This window comes from Pelmatolapia mariae, linkage group LG6 (assembly GCF_036321145.2).
Source record: "Pelmatolapia mariae isolate MD_Pm_ZW linkage group LG6, Pm_UMD_F_2, whole genome shotgun sequence".
Taxonomy (NCBI): domain Eukaryota; kingdom Metazoa; phylum Chordata; class Actinopteri; order Cichliformes; family Cichlidae; genus Pelmatolapia; species Pelmatolapia mariae.
The window spans coordinates 14,261,401-14,285,176 of NC_086232.1; the positions used below are offsets into that span (position 1 = coordinate 14,261,401).

General features: G+C 42.1%; 2 protein-coding genes across 3 annotated transcripts in view; one reads left to right on the plus strand and one right to left on the minus strand.

Annotated features, from left to right (window-relative positions):
• The first annotated feature begins 6,597 nt into the window (after positions 1-6,597).
• On the plus strand, positions 6,598-16,205 carry LOC134629000 (beta-1,3-N-acetylglucosaminyltransferase lunatic fringe-like). The gene is made up of 8 exons (XM_063475874.1): positions 6,598-7,114; positions 11,072-11,120; positions 11,500-11,602; positions 11,685-11,838; positions 12,775-12,860; positions 12,979-13,138; positions 13,375-13,460; positions 14,405-16,205. Exons 1-8 carry the CDS (start codon positions 6,749-6,751, stop codon positions 14,469-14,471), a joined length of 1,071 nt encoding a protein of 356 aa, XP_063331944.1. The 5' UTR covers positions 6,598-6,748; the 3' UTR covers positions 14,472-16,205.
• A 2,271-nt stretch (positions 16,206-18,476) lies between these two features.
• LOC134629001 (protein tweety homolog 3-like) overlaps positions 18,477-23,776 on the minus strand; it is a 29,855-nt gene continuing 24,555 nt past the window's right edge. The window contains exons 14-15 of one of the 2 annotated variants that reach the window (XM_063475875.1): positions 22,868-22,943; positions 18,477-21,431 (exon numbers count right to left, since the gene is read on the minus strand). In XM_063475875.1, coding sequence (XP_063331945.1) covers positions 21,297-21,431; positions 22,868-22,943 — 211 coding nt within the window. In that variant the 3' untranslated portion in view covers positions 18,477-21,296. The remainder of the gene's footprint in view (positions 21,432-22,867; positions 22,944-23,776) is intronic. The other variant, XM_063475876.1, reaches the window with a different exon arrangement.

Genomic DNA, 23,776 nt, shown 5'->3' on the forward strand with positions numbered 1-23,776 from the left:
CCTCTCACCCCTCTGTCTGAAAGTTGAAGTTCATACACAAGTCTGCCAAGTTTCACTATGATCATCATCAGATCGTGAGCACAAGGGCCTGTGCAGACATCTGTATGACTGCTTGATGTGTTGCCTCGTCAGTGGAGAATTTACATTACAATGCACAAACTATGCACGCACAGGAATAACTACTCAGCTGGGGGTCTCCAACTCTCTGTGTTCAGAACAGGATATAATCAAGGCTTTCAATAAACCCTGTTCTATTATTTTAATGCAGCAACTCGAGTCAACATTTAGAATTTGCATGAAATATTTCAACAATGTGTTCAAAGTAAAATCTGGTTTAAAAGAGTCTCCTTCTTAGACCGGACATTTATAACCTTCATGAAATTCAAATAGGCCTCAGCTGTGTTTTGTGTTGACTGCTAATTAGCCAATGTTGGACTGCACAGACTCTAAACTGGTGGCTCTTTCAGACACGTGTTTTTTCCCACCTGAACCTGCCAGCTTCACGTCCAAATAAGCACCATGACATAATTTGCATAAAGTCTGGCACAAGTCTAAAGTCCAGGTGGATTACAGAGACAGAGGCCTGAAAGTGAGAGACTATACAGATCTAGTAGCAGAGGGCACACGAAGACTACTTCGTCAAAGTAGCCTAGTTCTGATCTCCTCCACCACCAACAGCAGCATCTCTACAGACCAATAAAACACAGTATTGTTTCTCCCACAGCTCCAAGTCAACACTATACCACCACATTAGATGTCACTTTGATGAACTGTCCAATTTCATTTGTACCATTTTCCTCTCCATCACTGTCATGGGTATGTCTGAATGAAGCCTTTAGATAAAGTAACAGAAAAGAGATCTGTGTCTTAAAGACAGAATAGCATCACTCCAACAGATTGGTGAAGGCAGCAGTATTACGGTTCCCATCTCTGAAAGGGGCTTAAGATGCTTATACAGAACAACCTGCAAAACATCAGCATGTCAGCATAACTGTCTTTGTGGGCATGTCACCCCAATGTAAAAGTATGCCCACGGGCTGTTTCAGACAACAAAAGAAGGGATTCATACAACATGTCGAACAGATGTTTCGAAAGGCAAAAGCCTTTATATATGATCCAAACCAGCACAGTGGAAGGAGGCATGAAAAGAGTTTACGTTCATTTAAAGTTTTTTATGTGAAAGAAAAGGAGCCAGAGAAGTTTAAACCCAGCCTTTAACACCTTCACACAGCAATCACAGTGAGAAGTGGGTGTGAATGTGGGGTCACTGGTTTCGCAAAGTTGCAGAAATGCTTGAAAACAGACGCACTGGTGCACTCGTATCTTGAGTGCATATGCAACAAGTTGAGTCTGGTGCATACTAAACTTTTACTTTGTTTCACACAAGTCTCAGACAAACACACTTTAAGATACTTTTAGAAAATTGAAACAGTGTGGCTAACAAGCAGCGATACCAAGCCCAAAAGAAAACACAGACAAACCAAAGTGACCACAACAAAATTCAGAAAGTCCTTTGAGCAGGAATGTCAAACTCATTTTACATCATGAGCCACTTTGATCTCAAGTCCTGACGGCAGTTTTTCCACTTGATAAAGTAATACTCCTGCAGTCATGTCAGCGCAGATAAAATTGGACTTCAACTGTAATACATAAATTAGTAAAATCACAGTTCTGGCAGCTTAGTGCCCAGATTGTCCTTTAATTATAAAAGAAAACATCTGTTAAATAACAGAACATTTCCATTCAGTCGTTTATCTGTTACTTAATTAGTTTGGTGTAGTATGAATGGACATAGGCGATATATCAACATATTGATGTATCAGCAGGAAAAGCTGTACTACTTTCACAAATACAGATAAAAGTCCAAAATTTATGCCTTCTTTCAGAAGGCCATCCAGTGGCCTGGACTGGACCCTTTGCTGGCCCTTTTCTGGCAACCAGACCTTATGTTTAACACACCAGTAGAGGAAAGCTTCTCTGTTCAGTCGTTCGTATCTTATCGGGAACGGGATCATTAATGCGTACCCACAGGATAAGGATAATGGGGCAACACAATCACAACCATTCACACAACCTCTGTTCAAAGTTAGAATCGAGTCTGGTTTTCCACTGCAGGCGCAATTCGTTCAGCACGGTGGTCATGTGACTGTGACTGTGACTGTGCTGATAAAGTCTAACACGTACCCTGTAGTGACAATATTTACCTCATTCAGATCCTAGAGGCCTATTTCAGACTTATGCATAAAGTTACCAAGGTGAAAAATATAAAAAGTGATTATTATCTAAAATGATAGCAGTGTGTGGGGAGGGGTGGCACCCACAAAACATTTCCATTTGGTTTCCCAAATTTAATGTCACTTTCCTACTTAATCAGCTAAAGGATTTCCTGCTAACATGACGCTTATCATAATAGTATTAAACCACAGGATGCAAGCTACTGATCGCACATCATAGCACCTACACAAATCATTCTGAGACATGTCACAAACTAGCATCGTGTGTGACAGAGAGGGAACTTTCTGAGAAAGAGCATTTTTGACCTTTGAAACATTTGATAAACATTTGTGTTATCACATTTAAAAAAAATAACTTAAGTATGGCTCACTAGATGGAACTAGTGCTTGTCTTAAAATGGACTTACCATCACTTGCTTTAAAGCACTTCAACAACAAGCTATAGAAGCAAGATACACACATATGTCATATATGTCAGCTTAATATTTATTCTCTTCTAGCTCTGTTTCCTTTCTGCTATTGAGAAAGACTTTTTCTTTAGCTGCTAAAAGTTAGCTTAAAAAAAAAAGACTGATAGGAGTGGTGGGACTGACCCAAATTGTGAAATCACACATATTCAGCCGATTCTCTGCTACAGTAAGGGTGAGAAACCATATTTGATAATTTAAATAAACATCCAAATTGGACTTCGCATGACTCACTGTGAGGTTGTAGAAGCCCACTGGTTTCTACCAGCCACACATGAAAGATCTGGTCATGTGACATATTGGAGGATTTCAAACTTCAGTGTTGTTCGTAAAATCTCTGGGAAGTCTCTTTTTAGGCATGCACCAGATGCATCTAGTGAGCCATACTTATTTCTAAAAGATGCCTTATTATAAACAGGACAGTGGCAGTCAATAGGGTTGGATGTTGCAACAACTTTGCATATCAGCAGACAGTGATCCAGTGAGAAATTTAACCAATTTATAGACAGTTTCAACTGAGAAATATGTGATTTTATTTGTGTTATGACCTTAAAGCAGTTTTTTTTTGTATTAAAATTACATACATTAGTGTTTATTTTTACTGTCATTCCTGTTACTGCTAAAATTCATTTAGCAATTCAATACTTGTTTAGTTTTGACTGAATCATATATGAGAAAACAAAGAGGAGGTACCACTAGTAGTTACAGTCCTTTTTTAACCTACTGTTAAGTATTCAAAATTTTTATGTCAATTTATTTTGTTTTCAGTAGATCTACACTTTCCTTTGACTGTTTTCCTTCCACAGCCTGCTGGATATTGACTCAAAAATGTACTTGCTTTTCTTTTGCAGCTGTCCACTTGGCTCTTTTATGGAAGGCACCACATCCAGCACCATATCACAGAGTACACACGCTCAGTTGTCAGTGAATGAACTTAAATTAAGTTAAATCTTTGAAGAAAAGTATCAGTTTTTAGCCATATTGGATATTAATACCACTTCTGCTTCTGCTTGTGACTGAACAGGGATGCTTTTTTTTTTTTTTCAAAATTTTGAAAGAACATTTTTTAAAGAAATGTTGAATTTCTATGTATTTTTAAGTGTTTCCTGTAAAGGGTTAAAGTAGCTTCAAAGATAAGTTAATCAGTTCCTTGGACCACAGAAGTGAACAGAAGTGTGACCACCAAACTCAAAACTTAAATGTTATCTTCCTTTACTAACTTTTTTGGGCCATTTCCGTTGTAACTGAACAAATTCAATCAAATCAATAGTACATGTCATACAACTGAGATGCCAGCTGAATATAATTATTATCTACAGTGCCTAAAGACAGTATGACAGCACGCAGTGGTCTTTTATCAGTGTCTGAGACAGGCTTCTGTGTTTTGAAAAATGCAACATTACACCAATTTGCTTGAGGGACCGGCACAAACAAACTGCACACTATTAGAGGGGAAACATTCCTCAGATGGTTGGTGGATCTGGCAACCTGTCTGCTTGGCACGTCTTGTGTTCTGTGTGTGAGAGTGCACAGAGTTGGCAGCACTACACACGCTCCTCTGTCACGGTCTCTTTCAACATCTGTCCTCTTGGAGAATGACCCACCAGGCTTCCACACAGAGGAATTCAATACACTCTCCAGAGAGGAGAACTGCCACTTTTATGTCCAACAACTGAAACGGCTGTGCTGATTTATCATGTGTGTTATGCTGCATTTGAAACACCTGCCATATTTCCTTCCAAGCATCACAGGGGAGGTCATTAATTGTGTCCCATTGGAGAACCTCATTTTTTCAGATACTGATTTTAATTTAACATTGGTCAGATTAATGAAAACTAGACCGCTGAAACAGATGAGACAGATGCAAAATAAAATGAAATGCCTGAATAAACTTTTATGGATCATCCATACGCAACACAAGGAATGTGTGAATAAGTAATTCGGGCACCGTCCTTTTTGATCATTGGATTCCAAACCTTGCTTTAACACCCATGGGATATTTTGAGACAGTACTCTTCGCCAAATTAGGAATTATGAATTTCATTTGGAAAATGTATCCTAAAAAAATCAAAGGAAACTCCAAAGAGCTCTTTTTCTAATAATTCAATTCAGTCTTCTTTATTAAACGTTAAATCAACAACAATCAACAACAACAATCGCCTCACAGCAGACCCTACAATAATACAGAGAAAGCCCCAACAATCGGATGACCCCCTACGAGAAAATGCTTGGAGACAGTGAGAAGGAAAACTCCCCTTTAACAGGAAGAAACCTGTTAATTGGGACTGGTTGGTTCTAGAAGCACAGATGGCTTTGCTTTTGCTAGTTGTCCCTCACCCCCAACCAGTCAAGATGGATTGCTGCCACTCCCTGAGCCTGGTTCTGGTGAAGCTTTCTTCCTGTTAAAAGGGAGTTTTTCCTTTCCACTGCTGCCAAAGCGCTTGATTATAGGGGGTCATGTGCTGGCATCTGCCGTGACCTACTGGAGGTGAATGGAAGAAGACAGGACAAAGACATGCTTTGGAAGAGAGCCAGAGATGAATTATAACAAATAGTTAAACAGAGGTGTATAAACACATAGTGAGCAAAAAGGATCACTGAAGAAGTAACACTCAGTGCATCATGGGAATCCCCCAGCAGCCTAGAACTATTGCAGCATAACTAGAGACATTGTCTGTCTCTCGAATCCAAATTGGAAGCTGGTTCCACAAAAGAGGGTCCTGAAAGCTGAAGGCTCTGCCTCTCATTCTACTTTTAAATACTCTAGGAACAACAGGTAAACCTGCAGTCTGAGAACCTAGAGCTCTAATGAGTGATACAATAGTGATACAATACTATAATAAAGATAAGATGGGGCCTGATATTCCTTGTATGTGAGGAGTAGGATTTTAAATTAGATTCTGGATTTGGCAGGGACCCAATGAAGAGAAACCAATATAGGAGAAATATGCTCTGTCTTTCTAGTCCCTGTCAGTACTCTTTCAGGGAGTTTTTAGGTCATGTTGATAATAACAAATTACAGTAGTCCAGCATAGAAGTAATAAATGCATGAACTAGTTTTTCAGCATCACTCTGAGAAGGATGTTTCTCATTTTAGAGATATTGCACAAATGGAAGAAAGCAGTCCTACATATTTGTTTAATATGCGCATTGAAGCACATATCCTGGTCAAAAACGACTCCAAGATTCTTGGAGAGGCCATGTTGCTAGCGAGTCAGCTATGAGCTAAGCTAAGCTGGTGATTCCCTAAAGACATAAATACTGTGAAAATAATTAGCGAGTGAATCAACATAGTGTACTTTGGATAAAGCATGTGAAGATTACACTATGAAATAAGAAGTTATATATAAGTTTTAAATTAAATTGGCTAAGCAGATAAGCAGCACAAAAACACCGCTTTGTGTTGGAACAGTAAGTGATACTCTGCTCAGAAATTGGAGAAATACCAAATAGGCTGTAAAAGGACAAGTATGAAATTTAAAATGGAACACAACAAATGGCCAATAAAATTAAAAAATAAATTTAATGAAATATTTGGAGCAGGGATATTGTTCCTCTAAATGATTGGGGGGGGGGGGGTTACATGAGTTGTTTTTCTTCTGCAGCTGATCACACTGGTTGCATCTTTATTTAAGACAAAGTCCCAAAAGATTTATAGGGAACTTTAGAAAGTTTGTCTTTTAAAGAGACAGTTCACTCCTGTATACACATACGTACAGGCCAATGGAAAACTATGTATATTGGACGCTGGGGTGAGCTGTCCCTTTAAAGTGTATTCAGCAGCGGACTTTCCCTGCTTCTTTGCTGGATCTCCGCCCACACTAAACGCTCAAATCTGCCACTGGATGCAAACCGGACCTAAAACAGTCCCGCCCACTGGTGGATAACTTCTGTGTTAAACACAGCTGCAAGCCACTCAGTGGGAGGTCATCCACTGAAGGAGACACGCGGGACGGCCGTGATTTGTGTACTACAGTGGAAATGCTGTAATCCGGAGACAAGCGCTCTCAGAAACTTTCTCACTCTAAAAGCGTCCACGCAGTCACGATGTGGAAACCTGTGTGGGTATCAAAAGGCCTCCTCGGCTCCGCGGGACCTCGCGCTGCTGCTGCCGCGGTCACCTGTCTGCTGGTGACCGGGATGCTGGTAGTGACTGGCGGACACCCAAGCTGCAGAGTCCCGGAGGAGCTTCCAGCCGCGGGTACAGGCGGAAAAGTTTTCTCAGCGTATTTCAGCAAACTGACCCGGGAGAGAAGAGCGGTGAGCGGCCCCCCGCGGAGCAGCGATCCAACCGGTCCGGTGGAGCGTCTCTCCCCGGCTGATCTGTTCATAGCGGTGAAAACCACCGGCAGGTATCACCGGCAGAGACTGGAGCTTCTTTTGGACACCTGGATCTCCAGGAACATGCCACAGGTAAGTTTGATGGCCCACCTGTTACTCAGAAACGGGCCAGCTTCTCTTCACATCATGACGCACAGGATTTGGTTTTTAAGCACTTCGATTTCAGCCCTTCGGTAGTCTGTATACTTGTGTTTCTAGCAGCCTTTAGTTCCAGGTCAACTCACTAAAGGCACAATTGGGGAAGGCGTGTCCTAAAGGTTTCATACACTCAAGGCTGCGATTGCCATTTACATCCCAAAGTCTTTGTGTGAGTCCGGGACAGGCTGGACTGGGGCAAAAAAACATGGCCCTGGCAATTTGGGTCTAGGCGGCCCACACAGCATGTGACAATTAAAAGCCAAGCTTTAGTTATTAGTAGTTGCTCATTCATTTTACATGAATCCTTTACATTCGGCCCACCGGGGAAATGCCCTGTAAACCAGATTATCAGTCCTGCCCTGATCCGGCACTCATGGCTCTTTGATGCCCCAGGCAGGGAGCTGTAAAACGGAGATGGGTCCTTTTTGTAATGTATGAGATGGAGATCAGAGGGCAAACAGGCTGATCACACTCCTGCTAATGTGTTGACACGATACAGGTAGAGGAGAGGAGGAGGAGAGACTGCGCTGATCAGGCAGGCCTAATGACATGAGCCAAGAGAGAAAGTTAACTTGACAATTCAGATCATTTTTTTCTTTGTCTCTGCGATAACATTAACATGAAAGAGCTGAGCATGGTATCAGTCTTATCAATTTTATTTATATAGCACCAAATCACAACAACAGCTTTCTCGCCTTACTTTGTAAGGCAAAAACCTTACAATAATAGAGAGAAAACAGAACAAACACCAACAGTGAGACGAGCCCCTATAAGCAAGTACTTTGGCGACCTTGGGAAGGGAAAAACTCCCATTTTTAACAGGAAGAAACCTCCACAGAACCAGGCTTAAGAAGAGGCAGCATTCTGCCTTGACTGGTCGAGGCTTAAGGGGAGGAAGACAACTTACTTTGCAGATTTTTTTTAAAAGTCTTCTGAGATGAATTATTTCAAATTATCATCAGGATTCATCTTGAAACTGTGCTTGCAGCTGAATTTTAACCTCAAGCTACCCAAACAAGATGTTTTTTGTCTCTTGTGCTATAAATGTTTTCACTCAGACTGTGTGCACAGGGCTAATCATCAACTAATCATTTTCATGTTCTGAAAAAAATCAATCTTCAGATTTTTTGTAATTGTGTCTATTTAAAAAAAAAAAAAAAAAAAAAAGAAAGAAAGAAAGAAAGAAAACGACTACAAAATATTTTTCAACTTTCTCCCAAATGAGTCATTAATGAATTGGCCGATCACTACAGTTTTTTTTTTTTAGTTTTTTTTTTATTAAAACATTAGTCCTGTGATGAGGATTTAGAAGTGCTGGAGTTTTAGGGAGAGGCTGGTACAGGAGGAGTTTCAGTGCCTCACAGATAAATATTTAGGATCAAACAGGACGAGCAGACAGCTTTTTGGTCTGAGGCGCGGTGGTGAGTGAGTCAAGGATGAATCTGTTGCTATAAAACACATGGGCCAGCGGTTGAGTGCACCCAGCAGCTTCAAAGCTCGTAATCAAAGGCAGACGTGACTGTGGATCGTGCGGCTGTCATTCTGATTTCCATTTAAACCTCAATGTTTGAGGGGATGAAGCTCATTCGAGTTCAGTGCTACACCCAGACTGTTGACATGTAAATACAGTTTATGTGGAAGGAAATCAGCTTGTCGTGTGTATGTGGGGCATAATCATGCATTAGCTCTCGCAGTCAGGTGTTTGCAACCCTACCCGTTTCCCAGACACACCTCTGTACTGTAAGGTTGCTGAGTAATGGAAACGTGCACACACAGTCAGAGACCTTCACGAACGCACACATGCCCTGGGAACGCGAAGGATTTCTCATGGGAAGTTACAAACGTGTCTGATCACGAGGATAAACACGCGCGCACTCCACCACACACACACTGACTGGCTTTTGCTGCTTTTTTTTTTTTTCCCCTGGGTTGCCAGCCCAACTCCTGGCAACCTACCCCCACCTCCCAAAAAGCAAAAAAGGTCCACATTTTCTCCTCCTCCCCCCGCGCTGCTGCCTTCTTCTTAGACTGGCTCAGGCGTGCACTGGTATGTCATAGACATACTCTTACGCAGGCGTTCTGATGCAGAAGCTGACTCTGCTCTGGAGGCTTAAGAGGCTCAGAGTGGAAAAAAAGACTGACAGAATCTCACAGCTGGCTGGAGTGTTTCTGTTTTTTGGGGGGGGGTCAGTCACGTTTACTCTCTTGATCACGTAGTACTTAAAGCAAAGATTTATTGATATATTCATGCTGCATGTCAGGAGGGAATAAACTGACTCAAGAACGAGGAAAGAGCCTGGAAACAAAGAGCCTATAAGATGCAAAGACTTGAATTTATTTCGTCAAATGAAAAAAGTGTGCAGTATATGATACATTTTTGGAGGGGACACAACGCAGTGCTATGATGGGTTTTGTTATTTAGTGTCCTAGGAAGTCCTTTGCATTCAGTTTGTGGCTGGAGGTTGTAGCAGACTTTGGACATCTGCCCTGCTGCCAGGTCTGGACTGCAGCATCCTCTCGCATCAAGTATTGATCTGTCTGCTGGCAGAGAAACTTCTTGGCAACTTTTGTGGAGAAGTTCTGTAGACTTCAAGGACAGCCGTAGCACTAACAGCATTTAAATGATCTTTAGCTGCTAAATGATTTCGCTGCAGCTCTTTGTCCTCTTACCATCGAAATGCAGTAGAATCTTTTTGTTCTATGTAAGAGTTTTGGGGACTTCAGATGTTAAGTTTCTAATGCCTCACTCGAACATAGACAATAAAGTCATAAATGAACCATAAAGAATTCTCTTTATGAACAACAATGAAAGAAAAACGGAGAGACAGATTAAATCCACTCAATCTGAGATTCCTGAACCAAACTGTCTGCCAAGTACAGTGATGACCTTATGTATTAGCTACTTGCACTTACCACACTTGTTTACCCTAAATTTGATATTGAGAAATTGGGTGATTTTCATGGACTTCTATTCAATAGAGTCGCCCCCTGCTGGCCATGAGAAAGAATGTCCCTTTTCAAACCCACAGTCTGTATTTAGCTTTAACATATTAGCACAACAAGCAATTTAACATTTAGGTGTTAGCGTTTAGCTCTATACGCCCTTGTTTTTCTTTTTGGGGGCTTTCAGTTTTTTCCATCAGTTGGCTCTTTAACACTTCAACTGCTTTTATGCTGGACTGAGCTGACAGGATGTAAAATCATCAGATACCTTGTCTAAACGGCCTGCTGCATCATCCTACAATGGGGGAACTAATGATGTGATCCCCTGCTGAATTTGTAAGTGAGCAAACTTACAAATTCAGCAGGGGATCACATCATTATTTCTACCCCTGAACATTTGTGGGGACTAAATATGACAACTCTTTACCCCCGCCCCCCCAGGACCTATAAACGCATTCAGAATTACTCCCAACAGTGAGCACATTATACCTGCGATTGTTTCATTTCAAACACATTGTCCTGGAACAAAAAAAGCCAAAACAACAGACTATTTAGAGACGTGTATGTGTGTTTTTTTACTTCCTGTGGAGGGTTACGAGGTCTGCACAGCTTCCTGAGTGCACAGTGACCCTCAACCCTGTCACTCACCACATTAACACTCACACAGACACGCGCAGCAAGGGGGTCGAAGCCAGCTGCTGCGCTGCTGATAGACGGGAGGCTTACCTTTGGCCTGGCGCTCAGTCAGCGCAGCGTCGGCGCTGCTTACTGCTGCTTCGTGGAAACGGGATGAGTCTCACCTGAAATCACAAATGTGATCTGTGAAATGCTGATGCAGTCATCACCTGCGTGGTTGCTGTTTTTCTTTCTGTGCTGCTCGGGAAAGATTACTGAAATAATATGACCGGCGTCGTGTTTGCGGGTTTTTGTTTTTTCTTTGTTCCACAGACATACGTGTTCACTGATGGAGAGGATGAGAAGCTGAGGAAAAGAATAGGTGAGAGAGACACACACATATGTGCACACACACACAAACACACACAGCAGTTTTGCTGAGTAGCTGCAGTCTTATCTACAGTGTGCGAGGCAGGAAATCAGGGACCAGGCTGCTGACTGGGCAGTAATGTTTCCACAAAGTGCAGGAAGTCACTTCAGTTTAATCAACAGGCCTTTCCTCCTCTTACTCATGGAATTGTTCAACTTACAATGAGAAGAATAACTGATTGAATTACACAGTGCAGAAATGTGTAATTGGGGTGTTTTTATAAGGGTGTTTTGAAGCAGTCAGGATATAATGAAATCCAATACTTAAACAGCTCCACTGCTTAAGTCGAGGCTGCCTTGATCATTGATTTCTGCTTCTTATTGATCATCAGGAGCTCACCTGATCAACACCAACTGCTCTCAGGCACACAATCGTCAGGCGCTGTCCTGTAAAATGTCTCTGGAATATGATGCTTTTATCAGCTCTGGGAAGAAGTAAGGCGCAACGCACACCACACTGTGCACCACATACCCACATACACAGAGTTTACTAACCCACAGCATTGTTATGTCGCAGGTGGTTCTGTCACGTTGATGATGATAACTACCTGAACACAGGCTCCCTGCTGAAACTCTTATCTCAGTACAGCCACACACAGGACGTTTACATTGGGCGGCCCAGCCTCGAGCGACCGATAGAGGCCACGGAGAGGCCCGGCACTGACGAAATGGTAATTTTTGTCTAGAACAGTTTTACCTTAAAATTGGAATATTGAATGTTTTAGGTTTGTAACTATGCAGGTTTGCACCTTTTTGTTCCTTCTCTTACATTTTTTTTCTTTCTTTCTACTCCTGGCTCTCTTTGACGTCACAGAGGGACGGGAGTACGGTGGCCCCGAGAGGTCAAACAGACTGTAACATAAGAAAACACCGGCAAATAGAAAAATGCTGCAAAAGCACACTAAACACAACAGAAGTTGAATAAAACACAAAAGTAGAAAAAACGATCTCACAATAACACGTCGCAGTAACGTGATGCAACAGCTGCTGAAGTGACAGAAACCAAAACATGAGAAGGGTCGCACTGAGACACGCTTAAGGTGGGGGATTCATCAGTGTTTTCAGGGAGAAAAAGATACTGTGTGTGGGGGGGGTGGGGTTATTTTTTTAATCGCATGATTCATATAATAGTGTCAATATGTTTGTAATTAGCCGGATGCTGTTAGCTTGTCACTTCCCCAGCTGTTCTCATGTTATCGTCTCCCCAAAAACACTTCAGTTGTGTTTTGTGGGGGTTTGTCAGCTTTTATCTTGCCTATTTGCTGGTGTTATAAGTGTTTGACTGATCAGGGCCACCGTACAGCAGCCCCTTCCACTAGCTGTTTGAGAGGGGCAGCCAATAAGAATAAAGCTGGTTTAAAGTTAGTTGGAAGGCAGCGACAACAGCTTGTTTCAGACACTGGGACATGCAAAGCTACTCTAGAATAAAAACATGAAGCTGGAACAATTGATGATCACACAATGGTCCTAAGATTGTTTATCGACATGCGGAAATTTGCAAAAGAGATTTGTGGAAGCTGCACAACAAAACAAAGTGGAAAATGAATAAATTAATAAGAGAGGAAGTGGACAGTCCATTTATATTCATGCTGTGTGTGTGTGTGTAGAAGCAAGTGCGTTTCTGGTTTGCCACCGGAGGAGCGGGGTTCTGTCTGAGCCGTGGCCTCTCCCTGAAGATGAAACCTTGGGCAAGGTAAGCCCTCTCTTAAGATGAATTATATTTTTTTAAATTTATTTATTTATTTTCTTGGCACCGTTTCAGCTGCAGGTCTCATTTACTGTCTCTCTGATTCTTTCCTTCTCTGTTCTAGCGATGGCACTTTCATGACCACAGCTGAGCACATCCGCCTCCCCGATGACTGCACGGTTGGTTACATTGTGGAGGCGCTGCTCGGCGTGAGCCTCATCCGCTCAGGGCTGTTTCACTCCCACCTGGAGAATCTGGGACTGGTGTCAGACATACACAACCAGGTACACACGTCCACACACACAAAGACTCATTGTGACGCCAAAGAAACTAAATGGGCAGATGAGGAGACAAGACATCTTGCACAAAGACCAATCACAGTTTTAAAGAGCATGATTAAGATCTGCATCAGAATTTGAGGATCTCTCCCTTTTGCTCAGAGTTTCACAAACTTTGCCTTGGTGGCTTTTGCTCACAGACAAGAAACTAACAAGCCTCATATATGTCGCCCTCCCATCAGGTCACTCTCAGCTATGGCACATTGGACAACAGCAGGAACACTGTTAACGTGAAAGGCCCGTTTACTATAGAAGAAGATCCCACCAGGTAAATTTTCTGTGTCAACATGTTTACGGTATATTGTCAAAAACATTTGCTTGTCTGCCTTCTCACACACACGTACATGAGTGACATCCCGCTCCACAGGGATTATGTCAGCACATCATATTAACAGCTTCAACTCTTCTGGGAAAACTTTCCGCAAAGCATAAGAGTGCCATAATCACACCATAATCCCCCTCTACCATACTTTACACTTGGCCCTGGAAGTGATTGCTGGGATTGGTGACTCAACGGCGTTGGCAGTATAGTTTGTTTCCTGATGTAATGTTGAGCACAGGACACAACGGTGTAATTGTTTGATCTCTAAAATAGTGACTAGAAAATAGTCAGTAAAAAAACAAAAGGTCACCTTCACTGTGATTATTTACAGTTCAAGGACCATAGCACATCCAAGCAAAGCAAAACAAAAGGCTGGAGAACACGCTTCCTGACATTAAGGGGATTCCTTCCCTTCTTTTCCCCCTTCCCTTGGCTCTTTGGCCAGTAATTATATTGTTGTGTATTGAATTGAGGTAATTCTCTTTATTTATCTACTTTGTTAGCAGGCGCTGATGGCAGTGTGCCTAGATGGTGGGAGGTAATGAGATAAGCTCGCTGTGAGCCACTGGCGGCTAATGGAGGGGAATAGAAAATCAGTAAAGCCTGCAGTAGTTTATTTTGTTATTTATTTATTTATTTATTTATTTTAATCTATTCATCATAGTCCCACAGCTGCTTTGGCAGTCTGCTTTCAAATACAGTTTTAATACATGTGTAGTAAGCTTTATGTAAGCACTTGTGGTGCATGTTTTACTACTACAAGTTTCCTGGCTTTGTCCTCTGTCTGTGTGCGTGTGTATGTGCAGCTGATTGTATCCACGGCCTTATTTTGAAATGCCCAGTTGGCAGCTTCCAGGCATTGTCACACTCATTTCCCCCCTCTCTCTCAGATTTAGGTCTGTCCATTGTCTGCTGTACCCAGACACTCCTTGGTGCCCCGGCCCCTGGCGACTTTAACACCCATCTAGAGACAAAAGAGGGAGGAAGGGATGGACCGATGGGGGAGAAAACGTAAATATCTGCCGAGTCCCGCCGCTGCCGACTCCGGAGAATGCCTCGAGGCAGTCGGGAGATTTGTGTTTGCCTCTCTACAACTCAACTAGAAGACAGGCTTTTTAGGACACTTGAACTCTGACCCTGTGTGTAAAAGTCACGTGTCTTTTACGTGGAAAACTGATGGAGATTGACATTTATTTTTTTAATATGTAGCTTATTTCTTTTTTTTTTTTTTTTACGTACATGATCAAATGTAGACTGTTATTTCCAGTTTTTTGAGGCGCTGAGAGGAAAGTGTTGCTGTCTTTGGACAGACTGCTAACTGATGGCTTATTGTGCCTTCATACTCACAATGCTGACCCCAACAGTATGAATTTTATTTATCTGACTCTGCAATAATGCAAAAGGCCTTCAAAATGTCATAGTCAAAGATGCTTTTCTCCTGCAAGCAGGGCTGTTTAAAGTCTGTATGTTTGTCTGACTACATGGATTTATAACACATTTTATGATCATAACATCGCATTCATCCTCTGAGAACAGGGAATGCCAACGCCAGCTTACTCATAGCAAACTCTCAGATATTTTAGTTTCAAGTTTATCAGGCCTGGAGCGATGATTCAGGCACGCACCTCAAGGCCTGAACTTTTGCCGACATCACCCGGGGAAGCTGCAGTCAGATCGGCTGATCCTTAGCATGCCGGTTCACGAACACGAGAGTCTGCGTGATGTGTGATTGCGCCTGTGGAAGAATGCCGAGCAGGTATTAGTCTATTGAAGTCACGATGAGTCATGTGTGCTGCCTTCTGCACGCTCTGAGGCGGATTTTCTCCCGCTGCGTGCTACACGAGAAAGGGCAAATTTGGACAATGTGTCGATCTGATTTCACCAGTGTTATCTGGAGTTTGTGTGCAAGATATGACACAGTATGAGTGTAGAGAGATGCTCAGTACCAGTAGCGCCACTCCATTAGAACTTTTATAGAAGTTGGCCCCACTTGGATCTAAACTGCTGCGTAGTGCAGCCTGTCCTGCTTTCCTTTGAGCATCCTCTCTCTTCTTTCTCTGCTGTAAAAAATCTCTTGAATGTATATGACTGTATTTCCCCATCATGAAGGAAAAAAAACATGTCCATAGTGTTAAACAATGTGGGGTTTGTTTTTTTGTTTTTGTTTTTTTTCCATCAGTGTTCAATATAAACCCCATTCTTGGGTGTATATATTTTAGAACTGCACGTTTTTCTCTTATTTTTGCTGTTTGCAATTTGTCATTTGATTAAAAGACTAAAAGGAACAGTCTGACATTTTGGGGAAATGACTTTCTTCTCTTGTTTGTGCCTGGTTACTCTGTCGTATGATGTAATGTCAGTCTTCTCATTTAATTCTCCAAGAAAACAATCAGATTCCCCAAAATGTCAAACTGTCCTTTATTCCTGATACAAAAACTTCTTTGTAAAGGTTATTATTGATGCAAATGGAAGGAACATGACTGCACTGCTTCTAAAATGTTTTTGTTTTTGAGCATTGACTCATGTTGAGTCGTCTTGATGTCTTTCTGTGTGTTGAAGGAAGTTTGTGCAATTAATAAAAGTCCACCCCCACCCCTCCCCACGTGAATGTATATATGATAACTGTTGCTCCTGAAGCAGAAAGGCTCTCTCCAGTATCTGGACTGTATGGTTATAATAAAAGTGTTTTATCAATCAGCTGTTTGTTCTCTTTACTCAATTGCTTATTGTCGAATTCTCCAATTACAAACAAGTTGGAGTGATAAAAATTGCACATGCAAATACACTCACACTTCTTACACGAAAAGATATCTGCTGTTTGTTTGAAGAAGTCTGTGAGCTATGAAGAAAAATGCACTTTGACCTTTCACCTTTTTACTTGTTCGTGAATCTATGGGTTTCTGTCTGGCGGAACCTCTCCTCCGCACTCATAACCCTCTGACATTTCCCTCACACATTCACACTAACAGTCCTCTTATCTGATCAAGCCATGCAGAAGGGCCTGCAAGAGATAAAGGCAGAACCCAAAGATTAGCAGGCCGTGTGTGTGTGTGTGAGAGTGAGTGACCTCTCTCCCACTGTGAACCCACCGGTGTCAGGCTGTGTTGACCGTGACGAAAACTTAGCCAGTGAATAAAAATCACTTTGGGCTTTCACACTCATCTGAGTGGACAGCGACACCTGCTGACTGTATGTGTAACTGCGCTGCTTTTCAAAGTCAGACATCTTTTTATCCGCCTAACGCTGTAGGTTTTAGCTCCACCATCAAGCCTGTGAGATACAAAATCATTTGTCTTTCTCAAGATTAAATTTTAAACAACGCAATTACAGATTAAATTGCGCTGCTTATTAAGTAAGTATTCCCCTTATTTAATCCAGAATCCAGACATTATTGCAAAATAAAAAGTAAGTCGAAAGTTTTGTCCTCTCATGAATTTTGTCTGAAGTATTAAACGTGCGGCGTGTTTGTTATGTAAGTCTAAACTGTACATGGCATATTTTTATTATGGATGGTAGAATCTCAGTGCCACTTCTCTCAAAACACTGAACTTGTAAATGTAGCAATGATATTGTTAGAGTCTCTGCTTCTTGCTCAAAGTAATCTGCATCGTCTGGAGTCTCATGAATGCATGAATCGTGCTTGCTGCTACTTCTGCGCACAAGTCTGAAAACGCTCTATCAACCACTAGGTGGAGACTTTCTCATAGAGTGGCCATGACAGTCCTCTTATTGAGGTGTAAACTTGCTGTTTATTAATATAGGAGGCTAAATGTATCTTATACTATTCTCCTAGGTTTCATTAATCATCAGTAAAAACTGCTGCTCTTAATCTGTAAGAATCTAGAGGTCATAGAGCGACAAAACAAATCATTCCCCATACAAATGTAGCTCTGTAGAGATTAAAGCTTCACATCAGCTGTACTCATTATTGTAATATCTACACTGTCAAGATTAATGGAAGTAGCTCTCTCTTTTCATTGACATCGGTCCAGTCACTTTTATTTTCCTCTTGATGTGATTTGTACTGGTATTCATTTTGATGATGCAGGAGAAGATGCTGGTAAATAGCATCACATCAATAATGAAATGATGGAGTCTGCAAAATTAAATGGCTGTAACCAATATTTCAGTGTCACTGAAGAGATTCCAGCACTTTTAAAACATTTGCAATATCAGCTTACAGTAAAGACGCTCATCCGCCACTTTATTAGATAAACTTGTTCAGCTGGTCGTCAGTGCAAACGTCTAATCAGTCAAGGAAATGACAGCAAATCAATCCATTAAGGCACTAAGATTGTTCAAACTTGGGATGGGGAAGAAAGGTGATTTAAGTGACTTTGGATGTAGCAGATGGACTGCTTTGAGTATTTCAGAAACTGATGATCAACTTGAATTTTCCCAAACAACTATCTGTAGGGTTTATTAAGAATGGTCCTAAAGAGAGAAATATTTAGTGAGTGGTATTTCTCTGGGTGGAAACGCCTTGTTAATGCAAGAGGGCAGAGGAGAATAGCTAAAGCTTTGAGCTGATAATAGCAACAGTAACGCAAATAACCAGATATGCAGAAGAGCATCTGTGCATCGGCAGAAGACCACACCTCTCCTGTCAGATAAGAACAGGAAGAACAGGAAGTTGAGACATTTAGTGTAAAAACAACATGAAAGCAACCCACGTCACAAAGCTCACATGATCTCAAAATGGTTTCTCGCACATAACGACAAGTTCACTGCACTCAAATGGCCTCCGCAGTCAGCAGTCTCAGTCCAGTAGAGCAGCTTTACGATGTGGTGGAACAGGAGCTTTCCATCCTGGATGTGCAGCAGAGAAATTTGCAGCAACTGTGTAATGTTGTCATGTCAATGTTTCCAGCACCTTGTTAACTCTGTGTTAAACCTGGTAAAACCTTCAGGGAACAGGGTGATAAGAAGAAAAAAAAAAACAGACGCAACGGTCTTCATCAGTACGTTAAAGTTGCTTTAATTTCTTTTTTTAAAACATTTATTCCAGGCTGAATGATATCATTACCACAGTTTTGACATGTATATCATTAATATCTTAGTTAAACCATCAGAAAATAAAAACAGCCATAGAAAACATTGTTTGTCTGTCACATCTGAACAGTCGTGCATTTGAAGTCCTGTAATTACCACACGGAGAAGCGCCCACTCGTTACTGACTCTTACTGAGCATGGCTCTTCCCACCCGTCACGACATACTGTACCAGAGCAGTCAAATCACAGACAGCACTGGCACAGAACTTCAAACGCAGCACTGCGTCAGGTGCGCGGACGACACTGTAATAGTCTTATTAAAACAGTTGCAAGACAGAGAGTCATTCACCATTAATAAGAGAGGAAAAACGCTGCTCTTGCCTTTATTCTCCTACAAAACAGCTAGCTATTATTTTATCTTTAAAGTCTGATTTTTACAAGACAGCGAAACACTTAAAAAAAGAAAAAAGAAGAAGAAGACATGTCGTGATATGAAGAGTGCTGTAAGAGTTTAAAAACATTATGAAAGGCCATTAATCAGTGACTAGTCCCACAGATCTTAACACTGTTTGCATCCATGGTGCAATAAAACATTGTAAAAGTACTAGACCATAGGTAGCATTGTTACCATAACATGGACGTTTCCTTCCTAGTAAAATCACACATGTAAGATTGTCTCGCTAATACGAGAAGTGGTCATCGATTAATAAGACAGTATTAAAATGCTGTACAGGATCGGGTGGTGCAACAGCGTACGGGAGTTCAGGGTGGCCGACTACAGAATTGGGGGTTGCTCTTTAATTCGGTTACTACCTACTACGTGCTGCTACTATCGCTCTAGATATGAATGTAAACAGGATAAAAGTAGGGAAAGATGGGCTTTAAAGAATACTGCAGTATGTATGGAAGGTGTGTGTCAGTAAAGCACAAAGTGTATGTGTGTGTGTGTCCGTTAACGTGTGTGCAACGTCAGTGTAGGAATGACTCAGGCCAGATAGGCCAGCCTTTGCTTGCTTTGCCAGTCACTTAATCACTGTACTCACACAGAGTAACAGTGACATAGAGCAACGGCCAATCACGTCGCAGTGATGTCACACACACGCGGGTTCACGACTACTGTGTTTGGATTTTTTTATACACTGTACACAGAGTGGGAGGAAAAAAAGCCACTGGCAGTGACCCAGGCAGTGAGTTTTACTTCTCCATCTCACAAAGTCACCTTGAAGAGAATTTGTGCTTGTGGGTAGAAAAAGAAAGAAAGAAAGAAAGAAAATAAAAGATTCAATATCTGCGCTAAAAGGTTAAATCTGAGGTCACCAAAATAAAAGCACAGGAAGAAACAGAATACTACAGTTGGTCACAGTATCACAGCGTCAATGTCAGCTTATGATAAAAACAAACTTCGATGTAACATCTTTTTCAATCAGGAATGGGGTTTTTCTGGCTTCGGGACACAATTTACATTTAGTAATCACGGAAAGCCGCTCTGCTTTTCTTTAACAAATCCCTGAATTTAAAAAAAAGAAAAGGAAAAAAAGCATTAAAAGTAACAAAAACATTTCTGTCCCTCCTCAGTCCGGATCCTCGACTGCTTTACATAGCACCTGGCAAATGTGTAGTTGCAACTATCGGTCCACTCCTTCCCTTTTCCAAATGTCTCTCCTCTTCCCTTATCGTTGACAGACGGAGGGAAAAGATTCCATGTGAGGTTTCTTTTTTCCCCGTCCTTTCTCGAGATATCTGGAGGCAGTAGGAAATGAGGGCAGAATCAGGCATCCCTCATTGAATTATTCAGTTTTTTGGCACAGGTTGGAGCCTCCGTATGCCCGTTGTCTCAGACTCCGTTTTCCCAAAGTTCAAAAGCAGTCATTTCACAACAGGGTTACTGGCTCGTAACTGAAACGTATGCGCACGTTAACAAGTATGGAAAAGACACGCGGGCACACTTTTTTTTCTTTCTTTTTTTGAGCTTATAATTCAAGTCTTAGACGACAATGTTAAGCTAAAGAGAGAATGGGGATCTGGTGGTACAGTTCATCTAAGCATGGCTTTCTGATTCACTGGCTTATTATTTACACAAATGAGTGTTTGGTTAGACTATCTTCCTACTTGTGTGTGCGTGTGTGTGTGTGTTTGTATGAGAGATACAGCAAACATTTCCATGATAAACACACAGCACACCACGTTACCAGTAAAGGATTCAACAGTCTACTTTTCATGAACTCAGAATAAAGCACATGGTCACTATTTACAGCTCTGTACAGTGTGTGTGTGTGTGTGTGTGTGTGTGTGTGTGTGTGTGTGCTTGCCTGTGTGTGAGTGTGTCAGGGGCGGTTGAGCAGTGAGAGCAGCGTGGATGCCTTCACTGGACGGCAGTGGACAGATGCAAGTTGGGAGGAAGAAACTGTGGCTTTTGTGGTCCGTGCATTGTGGTTATGAGGCCTGAGCCATCGCAGCAGTGGTGGATCAAGCAGCTTGGGCGTGTGTATGTGTGTGTGTGTCCGTAAAGAAGAGAAGCAGAAGCATTGATCTTCTACAATGTGCTCTTCTGCCTTTTTAGTTATGTTGGTTTTATGTAGGAAAGAAGTAGAAGTTGAGCTTTAAAAGTGCAGTCATGTGCTGTGGTATCTGGTTGATGAGTCCTGCTGATGAACCGGTCAGTGTTGGTCAGTGGACCTGGAAAAAGAACTGGAAAAAAAAAGCACCCAGCTCTGGTGCTGTGGGCCGTGTTGGATCTTGCTGTTGGCTGTGAGAACTGGATTCAGGCAGTGTTGTGGCTGAAGTGCTTTCTTAGTGGACTGAGGACTGTGGTCTGGCAGCGGGGTGAGGCCGGCTAGCGGGATCCAGTTGGTCGTTAGGAACGGAGCGTCGGTTCTGGTCTGGTCGGTTGGTCGCCAGGTATTTCGCTCTCATACTGGAGGTGTACTGAAGAGACGGGGGATACAAAAAAAGAAGAGAAGAAGAAGCAGAAAGGGGCGAGAGTGGGAAATGATGAAAAAGGAGAAAAGGATGAAAAGAAGACAAGGAAACCACGGACAAACAAAGATTAATGCTTGTAGATAGATCGATATGAAAGGCAAACACAAACACACACGTACAGTTGAAATACTGTGACCAGTCATTTGGACAGCCGGGGTTTGATTACAACAGTTATTCATTGTGTAACAGCTGATTAGGTCAGGATGATGTTATTGTAAATTAGCAGATGTGGTTCATTCGTAGTTAGTTGCTCTACTTCTGATGTAGTAGGTTAGCCTGGTATGAGTTAGTGGTCTCTCGGGAGCACCGAGGTAGTTACAGTCGGAGGTCTGCGGTTTCCACATCGCTGCAGAAGACAGAAGAGCAGCTGTGCACAGGACGGCGGCCCAGCCATCGGCCCTGTCTTAAGAGTGGCGAGCGGCGGGCCGTTTTGCTGGCTGCTACGCTTCAACAGTGGAGGTGGGGGAATAAGTGCTCCTGTGGCTGTGCAATGGTGAAGGGTGAGGGGGAAACACAGGACACATACACCTCGACCAGAAGATGCACACATAGACACGGTGTGGGAACAAGGGAGGGAAGGAGGAGCGGGAACTTTTAAGAGGCTTGGGCTCAAGTTTTGCTAGAATTGCAATATAAGCTATATGAGCTCTGACCCGCAAGGGTTCGGGGTCAGGTTGCACCGAGCGAGGAATGCAACCCGAGCCCTGAAGTAATAACACCAGATTTGTTCAATAAATGCTGTCACTCCACAGTATTGTAATGTAGAAGTGTACAGGTGATACTGCATGGAACGAAATCCACAACTACAGGCCCAGCAGCACTTTTTTAAAAGCCATAACAGTCAGCATTTCATTTCTTACAAAAAAAAAGGTTCGAGGTTGAAAAAAAAAGTCTTTGAGGAGAAAAAAAAATCTATGTGGTCTGCACATCACCCAGCACCAACCAGACGTTTTACATCAGAAATAGAAGACAACTTTAGCCAAACATGACCCGGCAGTTGCGCTTATCGAAACAGTCTGCCCCCTTCTTTTGATGCAAGTGCAGATCTTACTATAACGACAGGCTTCTTTTTCAAGCTTCCAGTTTTCCCAGGCTGCCAAAATGACCTAAATGAAGGCGATCTGTGATCACGGTCTAGCGTGAGCACGGAGGACACTTGCAGTGTTTTAGGGATTTGGGGTGGGTGGGTGGCGCTACCTTCCAATATCCACACATAGCGTGCTATGAAACATCTGAAATAGTGAATAATTTACACCATTCTTTGCTCGTTACGCTTAAATGAATAATATGCCAACTGTGTGGGATTTGAAATGTGTCCCAGCAGCACTGTGGCTATTGGAAGATAGCTGTGGGAGAATGTGTTCTAGAAAGTGTGCACTTACAGAGGGTGGAGGGGACTCCCTGCCAATCAGGGGGGTGTTCTCACACCGAGGGTTCTGAAAGTTTGCGTTCTGGCTCCTGCATTATAGAATAAGAGGTTACTGCATGTCGTCACCCTGCCGCTGAGCTCTTGATGTGCGGATCTGCTCATCGCTGAAACACAATGACTCTGACATATGGCCTCTGAAAAATTACCTCAATAATTATTGCCAACGTAGGACGTAAGCTTGGTACTACAGGGGCTTAAAACACCTCGGCCACAGTCCAACATAATTAACATACTTTCAGAACAAAGGCAAAATATTGAATCTCACAATGGGACTCAGTGAAATAGGACTGTTATCATCATGGATAGCCACTGGAGATTAACCTCAGGCCCACATTTAAAAGAACTCTGCAGCAATCGTTTTTTCAGGCCAACATTTCAACTATTAAAGGATTCAACAAGATATTTTTTAACTTAATAACAGGCTGTAAATGTCCTGTGCAAGCAAAATTTATTAGGGAGCTAAATGCTGAGGAGACTGTTTATTCTATTACTGCAAGCGGACACTGTGGGTACAGAAACCAACAACCCCGGCATGGATAAGCTGCACTTATACATTTTTTCTATTTAGCTCGATATAATCAAAGCCAGCCAGCGCTCATGCGACACTCAGTTTTTAGGGTTTTTTAGTGTACTGTGGTTTAACAACGATGGATTTGCATGCTTTGTTCATCTAACTGTAAACATATGATTTGCATTACTGCCAAACCAGCTCCTAAACTTTGTAACTATATGTTCTGAAACTTATTTTCCAGGATTGATGACAATCTGGAGCTTGTCATATTCAACAGATTCAACTACCATATGAGACTGTGTACCTATGCAATGACAGCTTAGCTATGGCAAAAAGAAAAGTAATGACTGG